At 43.8% G+C, this 22,211-nt stretch overlaps 1 protein-coding gene across 4 annotated transcripts in view; it reads left to right on the top strand.

The window, feature by feature from the left end:
• CCNY (cyclin Y) overlaps nt 1-21,662 on the top strand; it is a 203,840-nt gene extending 182,178 nt beyond the window's left edge. For all 4 annotated transcript variants that reach the window (XM_075997613.1, XM_075997612.1, XM_020284146.2 and 1 more), the window contains 6 exons: nt 3,633-3,668; nt 6,992-7,049; nt 7,143-7,262; nt 12,907-13,073; nt 19,662-19,824; nt 21,191-21,662. In XM_075997613.1, coding sequence (XP_075853728.1) covers nt 3,633-3,668; nt 6,992-7,049; nt 7,143-7,262; nt 12,907-13,073; nt 19,662-19,824; nt 21,191-21,307 — 661 coding nt within the window. In that variant the 3' untranslated portion in view covers nt 21,308-21,662. The remainder of the gene's footprint in view (nt 1-3,632; nt 3,669-6,991; nt 7,050-7,142; nt 7,263-12,906; nt 13,074-19,661; nt 19,825-21,190) is intronic.
• The last annotated feature ends 549 nt before the right edge of the window (nt 21,663-22,211 follow it).

The following is a 22,211-nucleotide window of genomic DNA, read 5'->3' as shown; positions in this document are numbered from 1 at the left end:
TCGCCTTTCAGACAGTCATATCTGTTACGAATTAGACATGCTCCACCCACCCTACAGTGGGCCTGTATCTCCCCAGTCCCAAAAAACATTTTGGGGAGAGATACTGTCCTGGGAGCTGCCCTTAAGACAACCTAGAGAGATTCCATCTCTGGGCTAGGCTGGTAAGAGCCATCCTCAGAGGGGAGGTTATATGAGAGTCAGGGTATTGCCCTGCCCAAGGTAGAAAGTATATATCAAACCGTATCGTCTCCCAGGAAGACACAGAAAGGAAATGGCTACTATTCAAAACCGGACAGGGTGAGGATCATGTTTCCTGCACAGAAACATACTGCAGTTCTGTCTGGCTAATGCAAAAACCCGACATACCTGAAAGGCAATGATTGATTTCCAGAGACTAAGGGTCTCCAGCCACACATGCTGCTCTCCCAAATGGGATTCAGATATTAGAAGACTAATTACTTGTTTGGGCATATGGCATACTGTCCTAGATGTAATAAACACTTTCTTTAATATCCCTTTAGATACAAACTCCCAGGACATGTTTGCTTTTACCTGAGAGGTCAACAGTAGACCTTGTAGGTACCCCCCCAGGGTACTTCCATAGCCCCACTGTCTCTGCCATGGCTCGATGGCCAGAGACTTGGCTGTTCTGGGTGATATGCCCAGTATTCACTGGGAATATTATTTAGATAATATTTTACTAACTTCTGCAGATTGGAGTCTTTTACAAAAGGCTACTGAAAAGATTCTAAGACACCTACAATCCAGAGGATGGGTTGTCAACCGACTAAGTCCAGGGACCAGGGGACACTATAAAATTACTGGAAATGGTCTAGTCAGGTAAGACTCAGGTTTTACCAACAGCTGTAATGGACAAAACACAGGCACACCCATGATCCCAAGCAGTTAAAAATTACTGACTTTTGTAGGTCTACTAGGATATTAAAGGACTTTCATTCCCACTTGGCCCAGCGTCTCAGGCCATTGCACTGCCTAATAGAAAAGGGGCACATAGGGACAGAGATTTGCTTTGGGGTTGATTCCAGCCTTAGGTTCGACAAGATAGAACATGGATCGAGGCCTGAAGCCGAGGACTGATTCAGTTGTCAGCTGAACCTGCCTTTTCCCCAGCAATTGCTTCCATCAAGACGACTGGCTAAACTGGCCAGTGGAGCTGTGCCGTGCCTGAGTCTCCACTCGGTGTTCTCACTCTGCAGATGTACCTGGAGTGGACATTGGCGTAGAGGGTGGCTTTGATGTCTCCTGGAGGACTTAGGCCATGATAAAGTCGGAGCTCGTCTTTGGCTTGGGAGACAGTGATCTTGGGGCCTCAGTCTACAGAAGACCCCTTGATAGGGCCATAGCAGTAACTTCCATTGTAGAAGTTTATATTTGAGATAATTCTTTTATATATTTGATTTCCTTTGATCCCAATACCATTTCTGTGATGTGGGTTATGTTATTATCCTAATTTCATAGGTAGATGAGGAAGGGAAGGCTGCAAGCTGTGAGGCAGGTTTGGAAGCCAGGCTGGTCTGGCTCCAATCCAGTGACATTTATCCTGTGCTGCTTCACCCAGGCAGGGGACCATTTTCTTTCTCAATCAAAAGTATTAAACTAATCACTACGCTGAACCCGATCATACGAAACATTTAATTTAAATTTGACATTAGATTAGAAAAGCAGTCATCATCGCGTGACTCTTAAATGAATAAAACAGTAATTTCTCCCCTCTTCCCAGAGAGAGCATGGTGTAGAACAAAGAGCACAATGCCTTTATATAAGTCAGACATCCTGATAATCTGCTGTCTGAACCTGAAATTTTTGATTTTTAAAATAGAATCAGTAACATCTAGTGTTTTTCTTTTACAGAGCTATTAACATGAAAACACTTGGCAAAACCTTATTTTTTTTTTTAATTCTGAAGCCCTTTCACTGGAGTTAGAATCCCTTCATCAGCTTAGATGCTTTTCAGGATGTTAGGGGGAAAATGAGGAATTACCACTTACTACCTCACAAGTACTTTTAACACTTAGCTGAAGTTGTTTGAATGAAGCAATGTGGAAAGGGAGGTTTGGAAGAATGCATGTTTTGTGATCGAGTGAGATTAGCTACTGTCATGTGAAGTCACAGGGAAACGTCTGAGCTCTTTGGAAGGCAAGGGGCAGGCCCACGGCTGCCAGCTGGTGCGGCCCAGTGGGCGGAAATGTTTGGGCTGAGTTGTCTGTCTGTAGGTTGGTGCCCTGGGTAGCAGTTTCTGCGCTCAGAACGAGGACACAGTCAGAGACAGCCAGTCAGCTGTGTTCTTGGAAACTTAAAAAATAATTTTTGGCCTCAGTAAATTTTAATGTAAAACAAAAATAGTGGAAGGATCTAGACAGCTTTTAAAAGGGGAACATTTTAAAAGTTGGCTCGTCAAACCGTGTGAACTTAACAGGGGATTAAAGAAACTCAAATTGAACAAAGGGAAACTTTTTGACCTATCCAGTCAGAGGACACTTTGTTAAAACATTTAAGGTCAGTCTTGGCCAGTGTGAGGTGAAACGGACACTGATGGGGAAGTACGCAGGTGTAGTCTTTGTGCAAAGATGATTGGCAGTATGTGTTGGGAGCCTTACTGTTGTTATGACTTTAATTACAATTACAGGATGTTTTCTTATGGAAATAATATAGTCATAGGTTGCACAAAGATTTGTGAAGATGTTCATTATGGTGTTAATTATAATTGCAAAATATTAGAAAACCTAAGTGTTCAATTGTAGGGAAAAATGGTTAAGTAAATCACTCAACCATATGATGGAATATATTCAGCCATTTAAAATCATGTTTTTGAATATTTTAATGATCAGAAAAAATGGCAACATAATAGGATGCAAACCTCTTTGTTTACACATATACAACTATTTCTACCTATAAATTATATCTCAAGCTAATTATCTTTGGGCAGAGGGATTATTTTTCTTTATACTTGCTATATTTTCCAAAATTTCTACAATGAATGTTATGTTTTTCTAGGCAGAAAAACATTATTTAAAAAAAATTCATGAGAAGGGAATGTAATTGTTCATTAAGTGCAGATCTTTTAAAATGTAAAATAAAGAATTTAAGGTAGTGCCGTAAATAAAAGTTACAGTACCACTTCAGCATGTGAAAATGAATAACTTGAGCAGATTGCCAAGAGATTATTGATTTAAGAGAAAAAACAGCAAACCACTTTGGGTGATAGTCACATTTTTTTGGTAGTTATAAAGAAACCACTGATCTTCTAAACTAGTAGGTAATGAGTTGAAGATTTCTAAAGGTGTTTAATTTATACCGCTTGTTTTTTATATCGTGCCTGTATTTTACAAGCGAGGAAAGCTTTAAATTTCTAAATAGAGCAGTTTGTCTCCGAATATTCCTTGAAGTTTTGTTGTTCCTAGAAAAGATTTAATTCCTGGGAATGAATACTATGTAGATTTAGTTAGAAGAGTACATTTTCTTGATCAGCATTCTGAATGGCATACGGCTGTTCAGGTGGATTATTAGGCTTTTAATTATTTTTAAATATTTATGTTCAAACTGGTGTCAGATAATATATGGAATCTTGGATATGCTTATGAAACATTGAACTTCTGCATTTTATTTTACAGTGTAGCTCTTGCAATATATTACCACATCAAAAACAGGTATGTGGATGATTAATTTTATGCTAAAAAAAATCACACATTATTTTCTGTTTTTCCTGTTTTTCTCCTATTATGTTTTAGTTGCCTCAACCTTTGAATTTTATGTTATTACTATTTTCATAGAATTTCTAAAGGTAGTAATAATTTACCAAAACTTCCCAGGTAAGTTCCGAACTGCTTCTGAATCAAAGGGTTTTTGTGGCTGAAACCAGCAAAACAGAACAAAGCTCCTTAATGATGATCAGCTTCGTCTTCATTCTGTATTTTCTGTATAGTTTGTTTAAGCATTCTGTCTTTTATATAAAGTATTATTTAAAAAGTTTGCTGTGTGCAATTTCACATGAAAAATGTTTATAGTCTGAATTTAGTAGGAGAAATATTGGTATAAATTTAGACATAAACTGTTTTTGTGTCGTAGAAGCCTCTCTCTGATAGCAGTATGTCTGCCAATAGTTCAGTTAATTTAAAAAGTCTGTTAAAACAGACAATCCAAAACAGTCTACCTTAAACATTTTATTTCAATGTAAAACACGTAAGAATACATTCATTTGCCAATTTTTTTGTGTGCAGCATCATGACATTTGCTTCAGGCATGGGACATTGATCAGAGAACCAAAGTCTTTCTTTTATAAGCCACACCTATAATTCATTGTTTCCAGATTGGGGTTTTTTTTTTCCCCCTCCCAATAGCAAGAAAACTTAGGGACATTTACAAAACAGTGAGTGTAGAAGTCTTTCAGGTTTTGACCACACCTGAAATCTACAGCAAATTTATTTTTTTGGGATTTCATTTTATTCGGTCTTTCCAAAGCATCCTTCTTAGTTTGCATAAGAAAAAAGCCACTTTCACGGTAGTCGTACTGCATGGATTAATGTGATGTTTCTGTATGTTATACGAGCATAGTAAGTACAACTGGTTTGTGAACTAGTTTGGGAACAAGCAGAGCTGCTGCAGGGAAAGCAACCTAGACGGAAGCCCCCCGCTTCATGTGTTCTCAGAGTGGGGAGAGAGTTGGGCTAAGTTAGTGCAAGGGAGGTTGGATGACAGCTTCTGACTAATAGTGTTATGGGAAGACACAAATGCGTAGAAGCAGACACCAGGAAAGGTATTCTCTGTAATGACCTATTTCCATATCGTAATGGTGCTTGAGATGTTTAGATTTTTAAGAATTCACAAACAGTATAATTTAGGAACTCTAAATCTTGAACCAGAATAACATAGCAGTGAAAATGCAGATTTTGTCCTGTTGCTTATTTCTGTGATCCTGGTTCAAACTTTTCAAGCATTTAAGCCTTAAGTTACAATGTAATAGCATTAATGAAACTCAGATGTGCTTTCAAGCCAGGTTTGGGTTAGAATCTCTGTATTTCTCAGCTCTTAGACCGTCATGGATCCTGAAGTTAATTTAGCTATAGCTGATGATAATAGCAGCCAGTTTTATTAGGTGGTTTGTCTGACTCCTCTGGTCAGTTCTTTATATGCATTATCTGATTTAGTTTTAATAACTCTTTGAGGTGATACTATATTATCTCCATTTTATAGATAAAGAAATTGCACACAGATTATACAACTAGGAAATTAGAGACTTGGGAATTGAACACAACTACCACCTACATCTTTAATCCTGTTGCTCTCCTAGATTAAGGTGATAAATTAGGCTAAAAGTGAGTGAGTGAGTGGAAGTGGAGAAAGTCCAACTGAAAAATTGGAGCATTTGTAAACAAGCATGATTAATTGACAGATTGTAGCCTGAGGGTCTGTAGGGAGGAGGTGGCAGGACTGTCGCAGACCTTCGGAATAAATCACTCGGGGAGACCTTTGGAGGTGGTGACAGATCCTCGGTGGGGGTGGCGCTGCTCACCTGAGACCGAGCTTTCGGTGGAAGTAAGGAAGCAATCTCCTTCCCAGAGGATTCTCCAGAATCCTTTTCCCAGCGTCATTTTAGCTCAAGTTCTTAATCTTCATTTATATTTTTAGCCTCTGTTCTCATTTTTAAAATTACTTCTGGTGAATGTTTCTCTAGAGTGCCGGATGGCTTTTCAGGGGCTCTCATTTCCCGGGAAAACTGAACAGGGCTCAATTGCCTGAGGAAATAGGGTGCAGGGCCAGCCTCTGTGTCCTGTGCTGCATAGCGAGTGCCTTATGGGGGCTGTAAATGAGGTGCGGGACCAGCCGATTCTTCATAGCTGGGGTCACAATCAAAGCAAGTTTAACCAGGTGCACCCAGAAGGAGCTGTCCTTATGCGCTCAGGCTGTGCCATGTGGGCAAACCTTTCTTTCACTTAGGTTTATCTGTGCATTTGTTGTGTTCATGAAGGCAAGTGTAAGTGAGCACAGGTATGATAACCCAGCGCTTTAAAAGCAATTCCTATTGTGCAAATTTAGGAATGAAAGATGAACTGTTTTGTTAAGCTCTTTCTTTCTCTTTTGTTTGTATGCAGACAAACAATAAATTTATAAAGCAGAAATTGTAGTGTTTGTCACTACAATTGATGAGTGTGTGACAGGGACAGGTCTGTCTGTAGCCTTTGGATGTTCTGAAGCCGTAACCATGGAAATTATACATGGTTACCCCAAAGCAGTGGTTTCCAAATTTGGTTTTTAAAGAAAAAATTTTAGGTAAAACTCAACAGATGAAAGTGGAGCGGTCACTGGTGCAGATAGTTCCAGCAGCCGGAGCCACTGTGTTCACAGTGAACGCCACCATGCCACCATGTTGGGTGGTTCTGTGCACGTCCCAGCCTGGTAATAGCCAGCCAGTCTTCTATAGATTATTGCGTTAGTCTTTTCTACTTGTTGCTGCTTGTTTTTTGGTATCAAATTGTGAAACTCTTAATGAAATAGTCAAGTTGCATGTTGTAAACATTTCCACCTGATCCCTGGGACATCGTGAACGTCTATTCTTACCCTCAGACTTCTTTCCTGTCAGCCACGCACGATATGGCAGTGATGGTTTAAGCTGATCTGTCGACCTTTGCTCAGAAATAAGATGTTAAAAGAAATGTAAGTCATTTGCTTAGATTTGGTTCATGTGAAAACTCAGAGAATGGAATTGAGGTTTTTTTTTTTTTTTTTTTTTTTTCTTCAACTAAATGTGGTTTATAACCTTCATTTCCATGGACTATTCAAACAAAAATGATTAAATATTGTACCCAAGAAAGACAAATCATTATTTGTGAATAACCAACAATAGCATCTCTTACATTTAGCACTGACTTGTGTTTCTTGAAGTACAAAAGAATCAAAATATATTTTTGTTTTACTTAAGTGACACTTATTGTTACAGAAAGTAAACTCCATTTTCTATTATTTTCCCCACCAGGGACCCAGATGGAAGGATGCTCTTAGATATTTTTGATGAAAACCTTCACCCTCTTTCGGTAATCTCCTCCTTGTGTTTTATGAGATAATTTAATGATTTCTCTTGGGCTCCGGTCAGGTAACTAGTCATCTGTACATGTGTCCTTTCCTAGAAATCCGAAGTGCCACCAGATTATGACAAACACAACCCAGAGCAGAAGCAGATTTACCGGTTTGTTCGGACGTTGTTCAGTGCTGCTCAGCTGACGGCTGAATGTGCCATTGTCACCCTGGTGAGTGCCTGCAGGAGGGCCACCCCCACTCTCACCCCGACCCTGGTGGCCCTGGGCCTGTTTCTGTAGTCCAGTGGAGTGGGGTATGAGCAGGGATCCTGTCCAGGTGACCTGTAGAAACTATGGTGTGGCTTCACTGTTGTCTTTTGTTCTGGGAGAAGAGAATATGGATATCACAAAAGAGGATGTAAAATATGTTCCACTGTCCCCACCTAAGGTCATTCGTGAAATCATGCTCAAAACCAGTAAATGCTGAGCTGCTAAATGCAGGTAAGTAAAACAATTGGGCTAAAGGGGAGTAAGAAAGGCCAGGGTCACCCCATTACCGTCCAGGTTTCCTGTTGTTGATTCCCTACAAAGATTTTAATAACACTAATAAGATAGGTATTCATATATGATATAAGTGTTCATCATATCTAGGAAGTAGTGTGCATATTGCTGGCTTCTGTTTTATGATTTTTGTGTAAATGTGTCTAACATATTCAGAGACTACATGGAGGTAATCTGCATTTTAAGACTCAAGAGAAAAAAATTAAAATCTATTCTTAGATTTCTTAAAACTTTACGGACGATCTAGGTCAAATCTCATTTGGGAAATAGATTGAACAATGGGACCCATTGTCATCTTTTACATTGTGTGTAACTCAGATAAGAAATTAAGCTTTGCCTGTGCATGAGCTACCTGGTGATCAGAACACCATTCCCTGTCGTTTCTGAGAAGAGATGATTGTCTAATAAAAATTTTATGGGCGACCTAAGGACTCTATGTATTTCTGCCACACTAAGAGATTCATGCTGTTAGATTAATTCGACAGTAAACCTGTTTGCCCATTCATTCATCTGTTCATCCATGTATTCATTTCTTTGCATTGAACTTGCAGCCTAAAGGGTAAAACAGTCAAGTAATCATTATGATTTGGAATGATGACAGGTTCTTGTGTTATAATTGAGAAGTGTAGCCTAGGTCTGTGGTAGGCTACAATATCTAGGTTTGTGTGAGTATATGCTAGAGTCCAGGCTGTTCACACAATGACAAAATTGCCTATCGACACATTTCTTAGAATGTATCCCTGCTGTTAAGCGACACACGGCTGTACTTGCAAATTGTTCACCAGCAAAGCCCTTAGAGACTCAGCACCAAGGTGTGTATTGTGAGCTGGTCAGAGAGACACCCTCTGCTTAGCACATACCAAACTTCCAGTAGGAAAGCAGGTTGAGCTTAAACTACCTTGTTTGTGTAAACGGTGTTGGCACAAAGAGCCACTCTTATTCATTCTGGGAGTGGTGGGAGCCCTCCGGAAGTGGAAGTTCCCAGGTGCCAGCTGAGAGGCAGCCTCGGAAGCAGTCATTCTAGGGACGACAGCCTCAGACCTGCCGTGCTCACTCTTTTCTGCACACTGTGCCGTTCTGGTCTTTCTCTCCTGCATAATGTTTTTAGGTAGGTGATTGGGATCAACCCTGGCCTGCAAAAGTGTACCCTCAGAGGGCAGAGAGGGTTGTTCCTTAGTGTGTGTTCATGTGCATGTGCACTCAGTAACATTTGAAATTTACTTTGTGGCCAGCCCTTGCCATGTAGAAATGTGGGACTGGGGTCTTCCATGTTCAAAGCGAAGCTGGAAACTCAGACTTAATTTTTTGAAAGCTCCCAGTTGTTTAATGTTAGCTCAGATTTTTGAAAAGAACCTTCAAGCCAAATAAAACCTGTGTACGTGCAACATCCAGCCTGTGGACTGCTGGTTCTGCCTTAGGCAGTAGGGAGCCATCGAGGCTTTCAGACAGGTGTATCAGTTTCCTAGGGCAGCTGTAACAAAGTAGCACAAAATGGCTTACACACCAAAAATTTATGGTCTCACAGTTCTGGAGGCCAGAAGCCCCAAATAAAGATGCTGGCAGGGTTGGTTCCCTCTGAGGGCTGCAAGGGAAGGGTCTGCTCAGATCTCTCTGCTTGGCTTGTGGATGTGCATCTTCATGCTCACGGTGTATGAGATGGCTATCTGGAATTAGGGTGTAATTGAGAAGGGAATGAAGCCACCAACTCTTCCCACAACGTCTTGACCTTATACCCTTGCCTTCAGCCCTGGAACATGCTCTAATGATGTAAGCCAAATAGCACTAAGACAGCAGGATTAAAATAATAGCTTGTATGGATTCAGACAATTAACTGACCTAGCATTATTCTTTAAAGTCAGGTTGGAATAATCTCAGCATCATTGGGATTTTGTTTACATATATCCTTGATTCCATGAGTTTGCGTTTTATCCCCTTTTAAATGTCTTTGAACAGTTACGTGCAATCAGCTGAACGCTCTTTGCAGCTCTGTAATTGCTCATTAGCCTGTATTTTCTAGAGACTTCTTAGGAGAGTCCTCATGCATTTAAATCGGAAAATTTAATTGAGCAAAAGTGACAAATTAGCAATGGTCTAAGGACTCTGTTTAGAAAAATCAATTGTATATTATTTTACTTGGCAGAGAATTAAAATACCTAAGTGGGAGTTTACTAAAGAAATTGCAGCTGACCCTTGAATATAGCTTTATTGGCAAGTTCTGCTAAATTACATGCTATTAAGTAGAGCTTATTATGAATGCCTTATCTCCCTACATAATAACTGCTTTCCCTCCGTCATGGGGTGTGTTGTAATGTCTGATTCCTTCAGTTAGCACTAATGGAATATCACGCCTGATAGATGATTGTTGGTTTTTCCCCTAAATATTAAATATGATCTGGTGTATTAATGTCTATCAACTAAGGTAATTTGAGTCAGAAGAAAATCCTGCCACCTTTTTGCATGAAGCCAGTGAGAATCTGTTTCCATGGAGAGCAGAACCTTCAGGATCCGAGTAAAGATTGCTTCAGTGCCTTTCTGTTGATTTAAAAGATCTAGAAGCTTGGTTGGGCAGTTTAAGCTTTCTGCTCTCAGTGCAATTTTATTGTACATTTTCTGATTCTCTCTTTGGTGGGGAGTGAGAAGAGTTGGTCGTCAGCCTCTGAAATGTGCAGTCTGGGGGCCTAAGGTCAGTTCTCAGCCGGGATTCCACTTGGCCTCATCTGGATCTTCATCTAAAGAAAAATCATGAGCTAAAACATTAGCTACTTTTTCTGCTCAAATTTAATGTAATATATACCATAAAACACTAAAATCTCCAAAAATTGATAAGGTTATTAAGCTCTACCGAGTGACCTACTTTTTCCCCACCAAGAGTTGTCTCACCCAAATGCTATTTATTGTTCAGTGAAAGATATTTGGAGACGCCATTGGAGGTCTTTGCCGTGCAGTCAGAATGCCATGCTTCAGGGCTTCCTGCGTCTTATTTGAATGTCTCTTTGACTTCCTTTGCTCGGCACAGCAGAGGGACTCTTTCTGCCTGGAGCTGCCTCCTCTGAACTTCATTGTTCACTGCTGCACTGGTCTCACAAACCAAGGACTCAGGATATATATATATATATATATATATATATATATATATATATATATACACACATATATATATATATAATTTTATTTCAGCATATTATAGGGGTACAAATTTTAAGGTTACATATAATGCCCTTGCCCCCTTTCCCCCTCAAGTCAGCTTCAAGCGTGACCATCCCCCAGATGGTGCACATCTCACTCATTGTGTATGTATATACCCGCCCCCTCCCCCTTCCCACCTGCCCAGTACCAGATAAATGTAATTCCTGTATGTCCACTCAGGTGCTGATCAGTTAATATCAATTTGCTGGTGAGTACATGTGGTGCTGGTTTTTCCATTCTTGGGATACTTCACTTAGTAGAATGGGTTCCAGCTCTATCCAGGAAAATACAAGAGGTGCTAGATCACCATTGTTTCTAATTCACTGTGCTTTTGTCAGTGCAGTTTTCCTGAATGCCATAATTTGTGGTCATTTTACTCGTAAAGTCCCTCTCATAGTCCTGCAGAACACCCCCTGTACTAGAAATCTACCTCCTTGGAATGTAGCTGCGTTCCAAGAGCCAGCGTGGGCTCCTGTGTTGTCCTTTGTTCATGCCTGCAGGACCGTGTGGCCATTCTCTTCCACCTGAGCCTTTTTTGGGGCATTTTGTAATATTTAAGACTTTATAGGCACTGTATACTATGAATAATTATAATACTATCTCTTTTAGGAAGCAAGTTCTTAAAGTATGGATGATATCTGTTTAGTTTCATTTCTTTCTGAGGTGTAGTAGTTTCATTTGGCAAATGTATTTGATAAAAATCATAAAAATAGGCCGGGCGCGGTGGCTCACGCCTGTAATCCTAGCACTTTGGGAGGCCGAGGCGGGCGGATAGCTCAAGGTCAGGAGTTCAAAACCAGCCTGAGCGAGACCCCGTCTCTACCAAAAATAGAAAGAAATTAATTGACCAACTAAAAATATATATACAAAAAATTAGCCGGGCATGGTGGCGCATGCCTGTAGTCCCAGCTACTCGGGAGGCTGAGGCAGGAGGATCGCTGAGCCCAGGAGATTGAGGTTGCTGTGAGCCAGGCTGACGCCACGGCACTCACTCGAGCCTGGGCAACAAAGTGAGACTCTGTCTCAAGAAAAAAAAAAAAAAAAAAATCATAAAAATAACTTCTAGTACTTCAGGCGGTCGAGGCAGGAAGATTGCTTGAGGTCAGGAGTTCAGGACCAGCTTGAGCAAGATCAAGACCCCGTCTCTACTAAAAATAGAAAAAGTTAGCCGGGCATGGTGGCACATGCCTGTAGTCCCAGCTACTCGAGAGGCTGAGGCAGGAGGATCGCTTGAGCCCAGGAGTTTTTGAGGTTGCAGTGAGCTAAGCTGATGCTACAGCTCTCTAGCCCAGGCACCAAAGTGAAAGCTCTGTCTCAAAAAATAACTTCCTTATGGTTCAGAGAAGCATAAAACTTTCTAATAAACATGTTTTCATGACCAGAAACTATGAAAGGCATTCTTACCTATGACTCAACTTAAGCCATGGGCTTTGTGGATGTGTCTGATGTCTGTCTTCGAACTAAATTCTGCCAACTTAGAAAGCCTATGTCATTTGGATTTTATTTTCCAAGTTCAGTCAAAATGCTTTCATTCTATCTAAACTTCAGTTTGGGAAGATGAACAAGTTCGGGACACAGGTGGTGATTGTGTAACAGTGTGAATGTACCTAATGCCACTGAGCTGTACACTTAGAAATGGCTAAATGGTAAATTTTATGTTGTGTATATTTCACCACAATAATAGAGGTTTATCAACACTTGGACGTAAATCTGTAGTTATTAACATCTCAAAATACAAACGTTAAGTAAAAAAAAAAAACACAGACACAAACAAAAGTTAGGCTTATTCCCTTCACATTGTCTGTTCTCTTTGTTGGATATTTGTCAAATGTGTATTAATGTCGTGGTTGCCAGAGTGAGAAATGGGCCTGGGGCTCCTGGAATTTGTTCCTGCCCAGAGTCTAAGACCCAGCCACACCCACATTGTCCATTATGAAGAGTGAGCGTTAGCCCATTTCTCATCGGACTCGTCGAGCTGTTTGGCCTTTTAAAAATAAATACAACCAGGTAGTAAATCCCTGTTGAAAGGCTGCTGAAAAGGAATCGAACAAGTTTAGCGCTTCCATAAGTATGCTAGCGTGACAGAGGAAACAAGTTATTTAGCTCTGGCGTTGTCCTGTCTGCCCAGGTATACCTTGAAAGACTGTTAACGTACGCAGAGATAGACATCTGTCCGGCCAACTGGAAGCGCATCGTGTTAGGGGCGATCCTGCTGGCCTCCAAGGTGTGGGACGACCAGGCTGTGTGGAATGTGGATTACTGCCAGATCCTGAAGGACATCACGGTGGAGGACATGTGAGTGGGGTCGGGGGCGAGGGGGACTGTTGGGAAGGAAGCCACGGCCCTTTTTGCATGGTCTGCCTGGTACCGAGTGGATGCACTTGACTGAACGTCCGTCGTGAGCTGGCCCAGCAGCGGCACGGTTGTGAAATGCTGTGTGCAGAAGCCTGTGTTTCTCTCCCTTGTGGATCGTGAATGGGTACTGGTGATGCTTTGTGGCTTTGCGAAACTGGCTTACTGAAAATGTTAACAGGCAGGCAGCCCTTGACTTTAATCAGAAAGGCGTGGGCCGGTGCTACCACCAGCCTGAGGGGTTGGTATTTGGGCTCCGTGTCTCACTGCAGACTGATAACTGCAAGGCAGCCCCATATGCAGGCAATGGGCCTAGCCGGAACAGTACAAGAGCTGAAATGTCACCTGTCTGTTTAGTTTCAGGGAGAAAATTTTCACTGCTTTGTCATGTTTTGCAAGTTCATTTCTTAAAATGAGCCTTGTGTCCCTGGGACCCTCATGTGTCATCATCGTCAGGGCTGCATGTTCTCCCCCAGCTCGGGGCAGTGGCATAAACCTGGGGGTGCTGAGTACTGTCCCCGTCCTATAGCAATCAGGGCAGTGGCAGGGTTGCTCAGAGAGCTCAGTCTCCACATTTAGGTGAGGATTATAGGAAGATCTGCAAACTGTCTTCTGGGAATGCAGTAAATGGATTCAGAGCCTCTTAGGAAGGAGGAGTTGTAGCAACATTCAGCCTGAACTACTCATGGCTCCCTGTGGCTTATAGTGACTTCCGACGTTGTTCTTGCTAAAATTTTTCTCATTTTTTTTTTTTTTTTTGTCTGGCGTATCTCCTTGAGAAAGCTGTAGCCTATGTCCCAATCCATGTCCCTGCACCCAGTAATCCTGGGGCTGTAGGATCTTCACATGCCTGTGACTACCACGGGGCGGGGGGGTACCCTTGTTTACATGCTCTTAGCGTGCAGGGCCTGTCCCTGCTGCGGATCTATGAAACTCCTGCCCGTGTCTATATGAAGTAAGAAAAACGTAAGTTTTTGATCAGAACTATAAACAAGGTGCTAAAATAGTTGCCATTCAGACCATAAAGGAGGTAGACGTTTGGGTGCAAGGTGTGAGAAGTTCTGGCCTATTTTCTTTACTGGGGGTTATTCTTTAATCAGCTCCCTGATGTCATTTGACACTGAACTGCATGTCACGGGAATGACTTCCTGGCCGCACTTCCCTGTTTGTGTCAGTTAGGTGACATATGAACAGTGACTCAGTGTGGGTGGTGGTACCAGGCTCTGAGAGAGGCGCAGGGGGGCCCTGCCACGAGTACTCGTGTCCACTTAAAGTCAGACTTTTTAGATCCAAAGTATTTTTAAAATTTGTATCCCAGCTATTTCCAAAAACAAATGCAATACAAAGCAAGTAACAGATACCACAGAAGTAGGGAAACAAAAGGGAACAGATAAAAGGGTGACGAGTATTACAGGAGGGAAGGAGATACTGTTTTGTGCATCCACCAGGTTTAACGTGCCCAAATGGCAGCAACACCGAATTTCCGTGTAACCTTAGGATCTATGGACAATCCTTTCAGTTCATTGAAAACTTTGATGAACCGTGTAACAAGGTATTTGTTGTCAGCAGTGTTCAGGCACCAGATCTGGACGCGGAGGCCAGAGAGGTTCCATGGTGTTCCAGGAAAATGTTTAGCAACCAAGTGGGGATCCTTAGCCTCCTGAGTAGCTGGGACTACAGGCATGCACCACCTGTAGTCCCAGCTACTTGGGAGGCTGAGGCAGCAGGATTGCTTGAGCCCTGAAGTTTGAGGTTGCCGTGAGCTAGGCTGACGCCACGGCACTCACTCTAGCCTGGGCAACAAAGTGAGACCCTGTCTCAAAAAAAAAAAAAAATTTTATATATATATATATATGAAATTGTATTTTCCAAGTACAAAGTAGTAATAGTTGCTTTATTGAATGAAGCTGCTGCTTTATTCATTAATATTTTGAAAGCACCAACACTATGGTTAGTGTAGTAATAGTATTCATGAATAATTCTGTTCCACATTTTGTCCAAAGGATTGATCATTTCTTTAGCCTGATTTTAGTCCCATTCTTGACAGCCATTGATGACCAGCCTGCCCCAGTTGCCTGCGGCTGGGAAGAAGGCATAAAGGAAGACCTTGTGTTTCCTAAAAGGTCCAATTGTAAAGTTTTCCTGGAGAAACTCTGAAGCACCTGGCAGCACAGCAGGGTGACTTGTGCTCCTCCCCTGTCTCTGCAGAGCTCTGGAGAATGAAGGGCCCGAGTCAGGCCAAGGGTGACTCTGGCAGGCCGAGTCCTTGCATATTTGTTCCATCATTTGTCTTGAGAGCCACTGTGACCCGTTTATAAAGTCCTCTTCACACTGTGCTGATACATACTAACATACTACGTATGTTCTCCTAAGAAGAGGTGATCAGACAGTTGCACATATGGAAATCTGGGAAGGAATATACAAGGCTTCCCCCTGCCAAAAGATAGAAGGAAGCAGGATTGTTTCTAGGAGGGAATATTAGCCAAAAGGATGCTTTTGAACCCATGTTTACAATGCCTGGCTAGACAGAGGTGTGCTCAGTTATGTTTACGTATCTGTTTGGAGGTATGTGCCAGGTGGCCACAACAGCAGAGATGTTTACACATCTTGGCATGTCCATCCCCAGAAAAATTTTGGAAAATTTTACATCCTGTGGTTTTAAGTTGACATTTAAGATTTGTCATAAGTTTCAGTCATTGCAAAGCACATCATTTGTACTATATTTGATAGTATTTTAAAGTTAAAAGTTTGCTTTGGAGACTGAATACCATATAATATGATGCCCTTAATTATCCATCTTCTTAGAGGTGGAAATTTTATATTGTTCCTTTTTCTCCTTGAATTCATCCTTTCCAGCTTCTTCCCACATTATTTTTTTCCCTCAAATTCTGTGTAAGAAAAATGTACATGCAGGTTAAAACTATGGTATTATCTTCTGGACTGTAAGGTTCTGACTTATTAAAAACATCTTCAGGTCTGAGTTATTAGTACATTATTAGTACATAGTTGATCAAAACAATGTAAACAAATTTCAATATAAATAATACAACCTTATGGAAAATATCTAATGAGATCAGATGTTTTTGTGTATCATTATTACAGAAAGAAACAAAGGTTGGCATCAGTTTTTATTCCTACTTTTCTTTAACATAAGAGTTGAGAAAGTATGTTCATCTAAGTAGGTGAAATTGCAAGTTTTGTTCTAACACCGGCTACTAGTGGTCACTCATCACGTTCAGCTTTGAACAACAAATGACAATTGGTGTGGACAGGAAAGGGACGTGGAAATTTAATTGAGCAGAATTCTGCAGGCAAAAATGCTGTAAAAAAATTACACTTTGGGGTTTTTCTTTGGTTTTGCAATAATCCTATAAGGGTCATTTTCGTATGTAGACAGAAATCCCAAAAGAGGAGCCAAGTGACTTGTCTGAGGGTGGCACGGCAGATATGTACACAGACTGAGGACCTCGGTCTCTCCACAGATGCCTGGAGTCTGGTTTTGTTGTTTTGTTTTCTTGAGAATTGTGATTAGAATATACATGGTGTAAGTTTTACCATCTTAACCATTTTTAAGTGTTCAGTTCTGTGGCATTCAGTACACTCACATTGTTGGGCACCCATCTTCAAAACTTTCATTTTCCTGAACTGAAACTGTCTCCACTAAACACTAACTCCCCATTCCCCATCCCTGGCAGCCACCATTCTACTTCTATGAATTTGACGACTTACACAAGTAGAATCATGCGGGTTTTGGTTTTGGTTTTGTGTGTGTGTGTGTGCGTGTGACTGGCTTATTTCACATGTCCTTAAGGTTTATCCATGTTGTAGCATTTAATAATTTCCTTCCTTTTTAAGGCTTTTTAATCGTTCGGTGTATGTATATATCCATTCATCCATGGACACATGGGTTGCTTCCACATTGAGCTAGTGTGAGTAATGCTGTGGACATGGCCGTACAGCTGTCTCTTCAAGACCGTTTTTTCAGTTCTCTTGGGTGCATACCAGGCAGGCAATTGCTAGATTGGTGCCTGGGTTTTGAAGTGAGCCCAGTTTTCTAGGAAAGTAGGCAGGATATTAGATGATGAAAATGACTCTCTCTACTCCATTTTAGAATCCTATTTTCAAGGTGCTACATTGCACCAATTCAGTTGGATTTTGGCTCACTGTGGATCTAATGTAGCAACTACTTCTGAAATGTGGTTTTTTGCTTATAGAGTTGACTGTATTTCTTAGTTTTACACCAGAGCTGTTTCCTCATGATTATCCAAATGAGGGAAATAAATCCATCAAGCCCATTCTGTGCATCACCGTTAGTTATCTGATAATTTATCATGTAGCAGGCTAGCTGTCAGATGTCCGTTTAAGACATGGCTGTTGCAGTTTGGAAATTCAAATTTTGGAAACTTTTATTTTCTAAATCTTGTCTTCGTTTGAGAGCATAACGGCTCTGAAATCCCCGTTTCCCCCAAAGGTTAACCAGAAACATGCAAGAAACTCAAGTGTGACTGTTTTCCAAGGGTCCCTGGGAAGATCCCACCTTGTTCAGAGGCAGATTTCTCTTGACTTTACTCCGTGTATGTTTTCAGCTGGAGTCATAGGTGTCTGTGTGCCATTTGGGACAGGATTATCAGACTGGTTCTCTTATGATATTAAGATTTTCTTCTTGGCACTGGGAGAATGTGCCCTGCAGTGATGCCTTTTGGCCACCAGACGGCGATGTGCCCACGGGCAGTGCCTCGTTCGCCCAGGTTGCTGCTGCTGGCCTTGGCACTATTTTTGACACTTGCTTCAAGGAAATCAGTATTTAAAGTAAAAATTATCCCAAATAAAAGTAATTTAAATTCTTTAAAAATATAAACTTCAGCAGAATATATATTTAAATTACATTTGAAGCTTGTTAACACTTTCACTGGACCAGGTAGAGACAACCAGCAAGTTGTACTGTTTATCTGATTAAAAGATCTGCATGTGGCCTTTGTCAGCAAGTCGCAGAGTTTCATAGTTCTCACTGGTGCCCCATCCCTCACGGCAGCACGGGGCTGGGGCTGAGTCCCCCTCAGTCTCCAGTAGCTCAGTGAAGCGACTGATAACAGGTGATAACAGGACTGGGGACAGGGCAGTGCCACCTTGGTTTGAGGCCAGGAGAATCGGGGCACATGTGTGTCCGGGTTACAACTGGGACACCCAGTGTTCAGTGGCATTGGAGTGCGGTTCAGACGCGGAGGCTGGGGGCTGGGACCAGGCTCGTCCGTGCTCAGCCTCACTCACGGGAATTGGTGACCACTGTGTTGTCCACCCCATGGCAGGCTCAGGGTGGTGGGAGTAGGCCCACTCTGCCGGACACCTCAGCCTTGCTCCTCTGCCCGAGCGCCACACTTTCCTGAGCTTAGTTCGTCTCTCCCATGGGAGGCCTTCCAGCAGGTTCTGTGCCACAGGCCAGGCATGTAAAAGCAGATGTCTCAGTTCCCGGATGGAGGAGGCAAGCAGGAAGGACTGGGCTGAGCCAGCAGTTGCAGCTCTGTGTGATAAAGGGCAGGGGCAGACGCCTGAATGAGGATGGGGCTGCGGCAGCGGCTCTGAAGCCAAGTGCCCAGTCCGGGGACTGGCACCGCACAGACAGTTCCATCACGGAGGGCCCTGCCCCAGGTACTAACGATCTAGAAATAAACGTACATAATTTGAAAGATAGTTGATTTGGGGGGGGGGGCTCTCAAAGTAGAAGTTGTGAAATTTATCCTGGTTCCTTCCCATCAGATGTGAGTGGGGTGGCAAGGTGGGATCCTGACACCTCCTCCACGGACCTGCCCTCTGGGTAGTTCTCAGAGGGGGGCTAGGGACCAGCAACCCAGCGTGGCTGCCACCTGGGGACTCCCTAGCAGTGCCATTTTTCAGGCCCCAGACCGCTGAGCCTGCAGGTCTGAGGGCGGCACCGGAGGTGTGTTTGACTAGCCCGCAGGTGACTCAGGGACACGCTGCTGCTCAGCCAGTTCCCTTTTTACGAGATGGGAGCTAGAGCTGGACAGCCCCCCCATACCTCCCTGGCCTTTTGCCTAAGAGAGCCCCTAACCAGTTCCTCCACCGTCCTCCCCGGGGTGGGGCAGGGTAGGGCCTTTGAGGAAGCCGAGCTCCTCTAGGCCTGTAGACGCCGGGTTTTCCTCTGGGCATCTTGGCTCGAGGCCCTCACCAGGCTGCACTTGACGGCTCCTGACTGCTCCATCCGCCCTTTGGAGTGACAGTCCATGCCGAGAGTGGCAGCCGGAGCCTGCTGTGTGTGTTGGGTTGCAGCGAAGTGAATCTCCCTGAAGCACTTCCTGGGGATCATCCCAATTAATCAGTGTTCATCCTTGCTGGGCACCGCATCAAGTGGATTCTGCTTTTAATTCCAATGTGGTGGTTACGCTGCAACACTGGTGTCCAGCTAGGCAATTAATGAGATCACTTTTCTCCCTGGAGGAGGCGGTCTCCAGCACCTCGCCTTGGCGGCCCACGCGGCTGGTGCGGCAGCTAAGCTATTCTCGTCTTCCTTTGCAGGAATGAGCTAGAGCGACAGTTTCTCGAATTGCTCCAGTTCAACATCAACGTTCCCTCCAGCGTCTATGCCAAGTATTATTTTGATCTCCGATCGCTGGCAGAAGCAAACAACCTGAGCTTCCCCTTGGAGCCCCTGAGCAGGGAGAGGGCGCACAAGCTTGAGGTACGGGCTTGCGACATTGTTTCCTGGTGTGCTGTGACATCATCTGAGCGCCACAGAACCGTGTGGTCTCTCACTGTGTGTTACAAAATAAGGACAAGCTACCCGGATTTAGTTCATTATAATCTGTATAACTTCATAGTTTTAATGTCAGTTTCAGTTTATACTTCATGTGCACTGATTCTGTTTTGAAATCAAAGATTATCTAAAACTGTTATTTTTTTTTTTTTTTTTAGCAAGTAGTATACCTGGATAAAACTGTTATTCTTATAGAAAGGCTTTTAAAAAATGTATGTAAGCCCACCAAAAAAATATTTCCCAGCATGCACTTTTCTAGGAAAAAGCTACCAGATATTAATTGGGAATCCAAAAATAATCTGATTCTGCTTTGATATTTTTTTCTGTAGCTCATTTAGCACTGGGGCCACCCCAATGGTCTTGGCGGGGGTTCAGGGCCTTCGTTGTTAAGCTGTGTGGCTTTTGTGTGTCATCACAGCAAGTTTGTATGCAGCTTCATCTTCCCCTCAGTGACTTCTTAGGAGGAGGGCTGGGTGGGAGCTAATAAGCAGGATCACTTATGGGATCCCTGCTCCAGGGGTGTGCCCGAGGCCTTGGTCCCTTCTGCCCTAGACCCATCCCTGGGGCCATCTTGGTCTTGTCCCGTGGTGGACAGCACGGGTGTGTCCCCAGCTTGTGAGACCCAGGGGTCCTCTTGCTGCCTATGCCACTGACCAGCCCAGGTAGGTGTTGGCCCCTTGACGCAGGGCAGGATGGGGCAGTGTGGTGGCCTGCCCCTGCGTGGGAGAAGAGAGTTTAGGGTTTTTGCTTTCTGAAGCCTGCAACCCTTAACAAGATTTTGAAAAATGTTAATCCCAAGAAGGACACTTAGTACATGATGGCAACGAGACCCGCTCTGTCCTCATCACCGGAATGTCGATTATGCTGCCCTCTGTGATCCCTCCAGGGACCCTTCTTCAGCTATCTACCAAAGGTGACCTGAGCCCCTGGTTAAGGGTACAAGGGCAGCTGCTCAGCTCTGACCCACGTGCACATGAGGACGACAGGGCATGTACATGGGGTCACGGCCCCTATGGGGCCCTAGCGGGGACCCCAAGTCTGCCTGACTCCCAGGCTACACTGTCCTGCAGTTAATTATTTCACATTAAGAGGTTCTTTTCTCAGTTGGTCCGTTAGCACTTGGGACACAGGGACTGTGTTGTGTCTACACTTCCGCCGAGCCCTGGGCCACGGGATGTGTGCTGCACAGGCGCAGGGCCTCGAGTGTCCTTGGTGCCTGCAGAGGGGGTCGGTGTAGACGGCGCGTGCTCCCACGTCTGGCCCTCACCCAGGTTGTCTCTGTCGCCCCCAGGCCATCTCTCGCCTCTGCGAGGACAAGTACAAGGACCTGAGGAGATCGACGCGGAAGCGCTCGGCCAGTGCCGACAACCTGAGCCTGCCCCGGTGGTCCCCGGCCATCATCTCCTAACGCGGAGGCCACGGCCCCGCGCTTTCTCCTTTAGTTTGAGAAGAGACAGACTTGGGGTGGGTTTGTTTTTGTTTTCTTCCTTTTCTTTTTAAACTCATAGCTCCGTCGGGCTGCCTCGGTGGCCGCCTCCACCGGCTGCGAGGGACGCAAGTCAGTATTCCGGACTCCGGTTTCCCCTCGCGGGGGCGGCAGACTCTGACCCTGGAGTAGAGGGAAGGGACGGCGTGGCCAGGCAGGGAAATGGCCGCCTGGCCCGGCCATGCCCAAAGTCCCCTACCCGGTCCGTAGAGGAGCGCGACGGCCACAGCGTAGGTGACAGAGTTGGACGTGCATTAAAGACAGTGCTGCCTTCCCACCCGGGTCAGTGTGTTCTGTGAGACTTCTTGCATTCCTTCTTGCTGCTTTTTCTGGGATTTGGGGGGGCGGGGGTTGTTGGTTGGCTTTTATCCTGTTTTGGTCTCGGTCCCACAGAGCAGAGAGCGCAGTTTGTCCCCACCACGGCACAGACATCCAAGTAAATAGCACCGGTTGTTGCCCTCCGCGCCATCTTGCGAGCCGCCTTCCTCCCCAGCGGGCTGTGCTTGTTGGGTTTCTGGGCACCTTTATTTTCCACATTTTCTTCAACACTGGCAGAATTCACTTGACTGTAGTGCTCAACCAAAAGTATCCCCTTCCCCCTCAACTCCTCACCCCAAGAAAATTCTAGATTCCATGGGTGCTTGTGCCTTCCGATTTTCTTGCTGTTTTGGTGTGGTTTTTTTTTTTTTTTTTTTTCCTCCCCCTTTCTCTGACCTGAAGTTGGTGTTACAAACTCAGTCAGACTTTGTGGGCTGAAGGAAACAACGTGTGTGGCAAAGAGTATACCCAGGTTGGGAATTTTTCCAGAGTGCTGGTTGTTTGCCTG

This window comes from Microcebus murinus, chromosome 25 (assembly GCF_040939455.1).
Source record: "Microcebus murinus isolate Inina chromosome 25, M.murinus_Inina_mat1.0, whole genome shotgun sequence".
In the NCBI taxonomy this organism is placed as follows: Eukaryota; Metazoa; Chordata; class Mammalia; order Primates; family Cheirogaleidae; genus Microcebus; species Microcebus murinus.
This window is presented reverse-complemented; position numbering and strand designations above follow the sequence as displayed.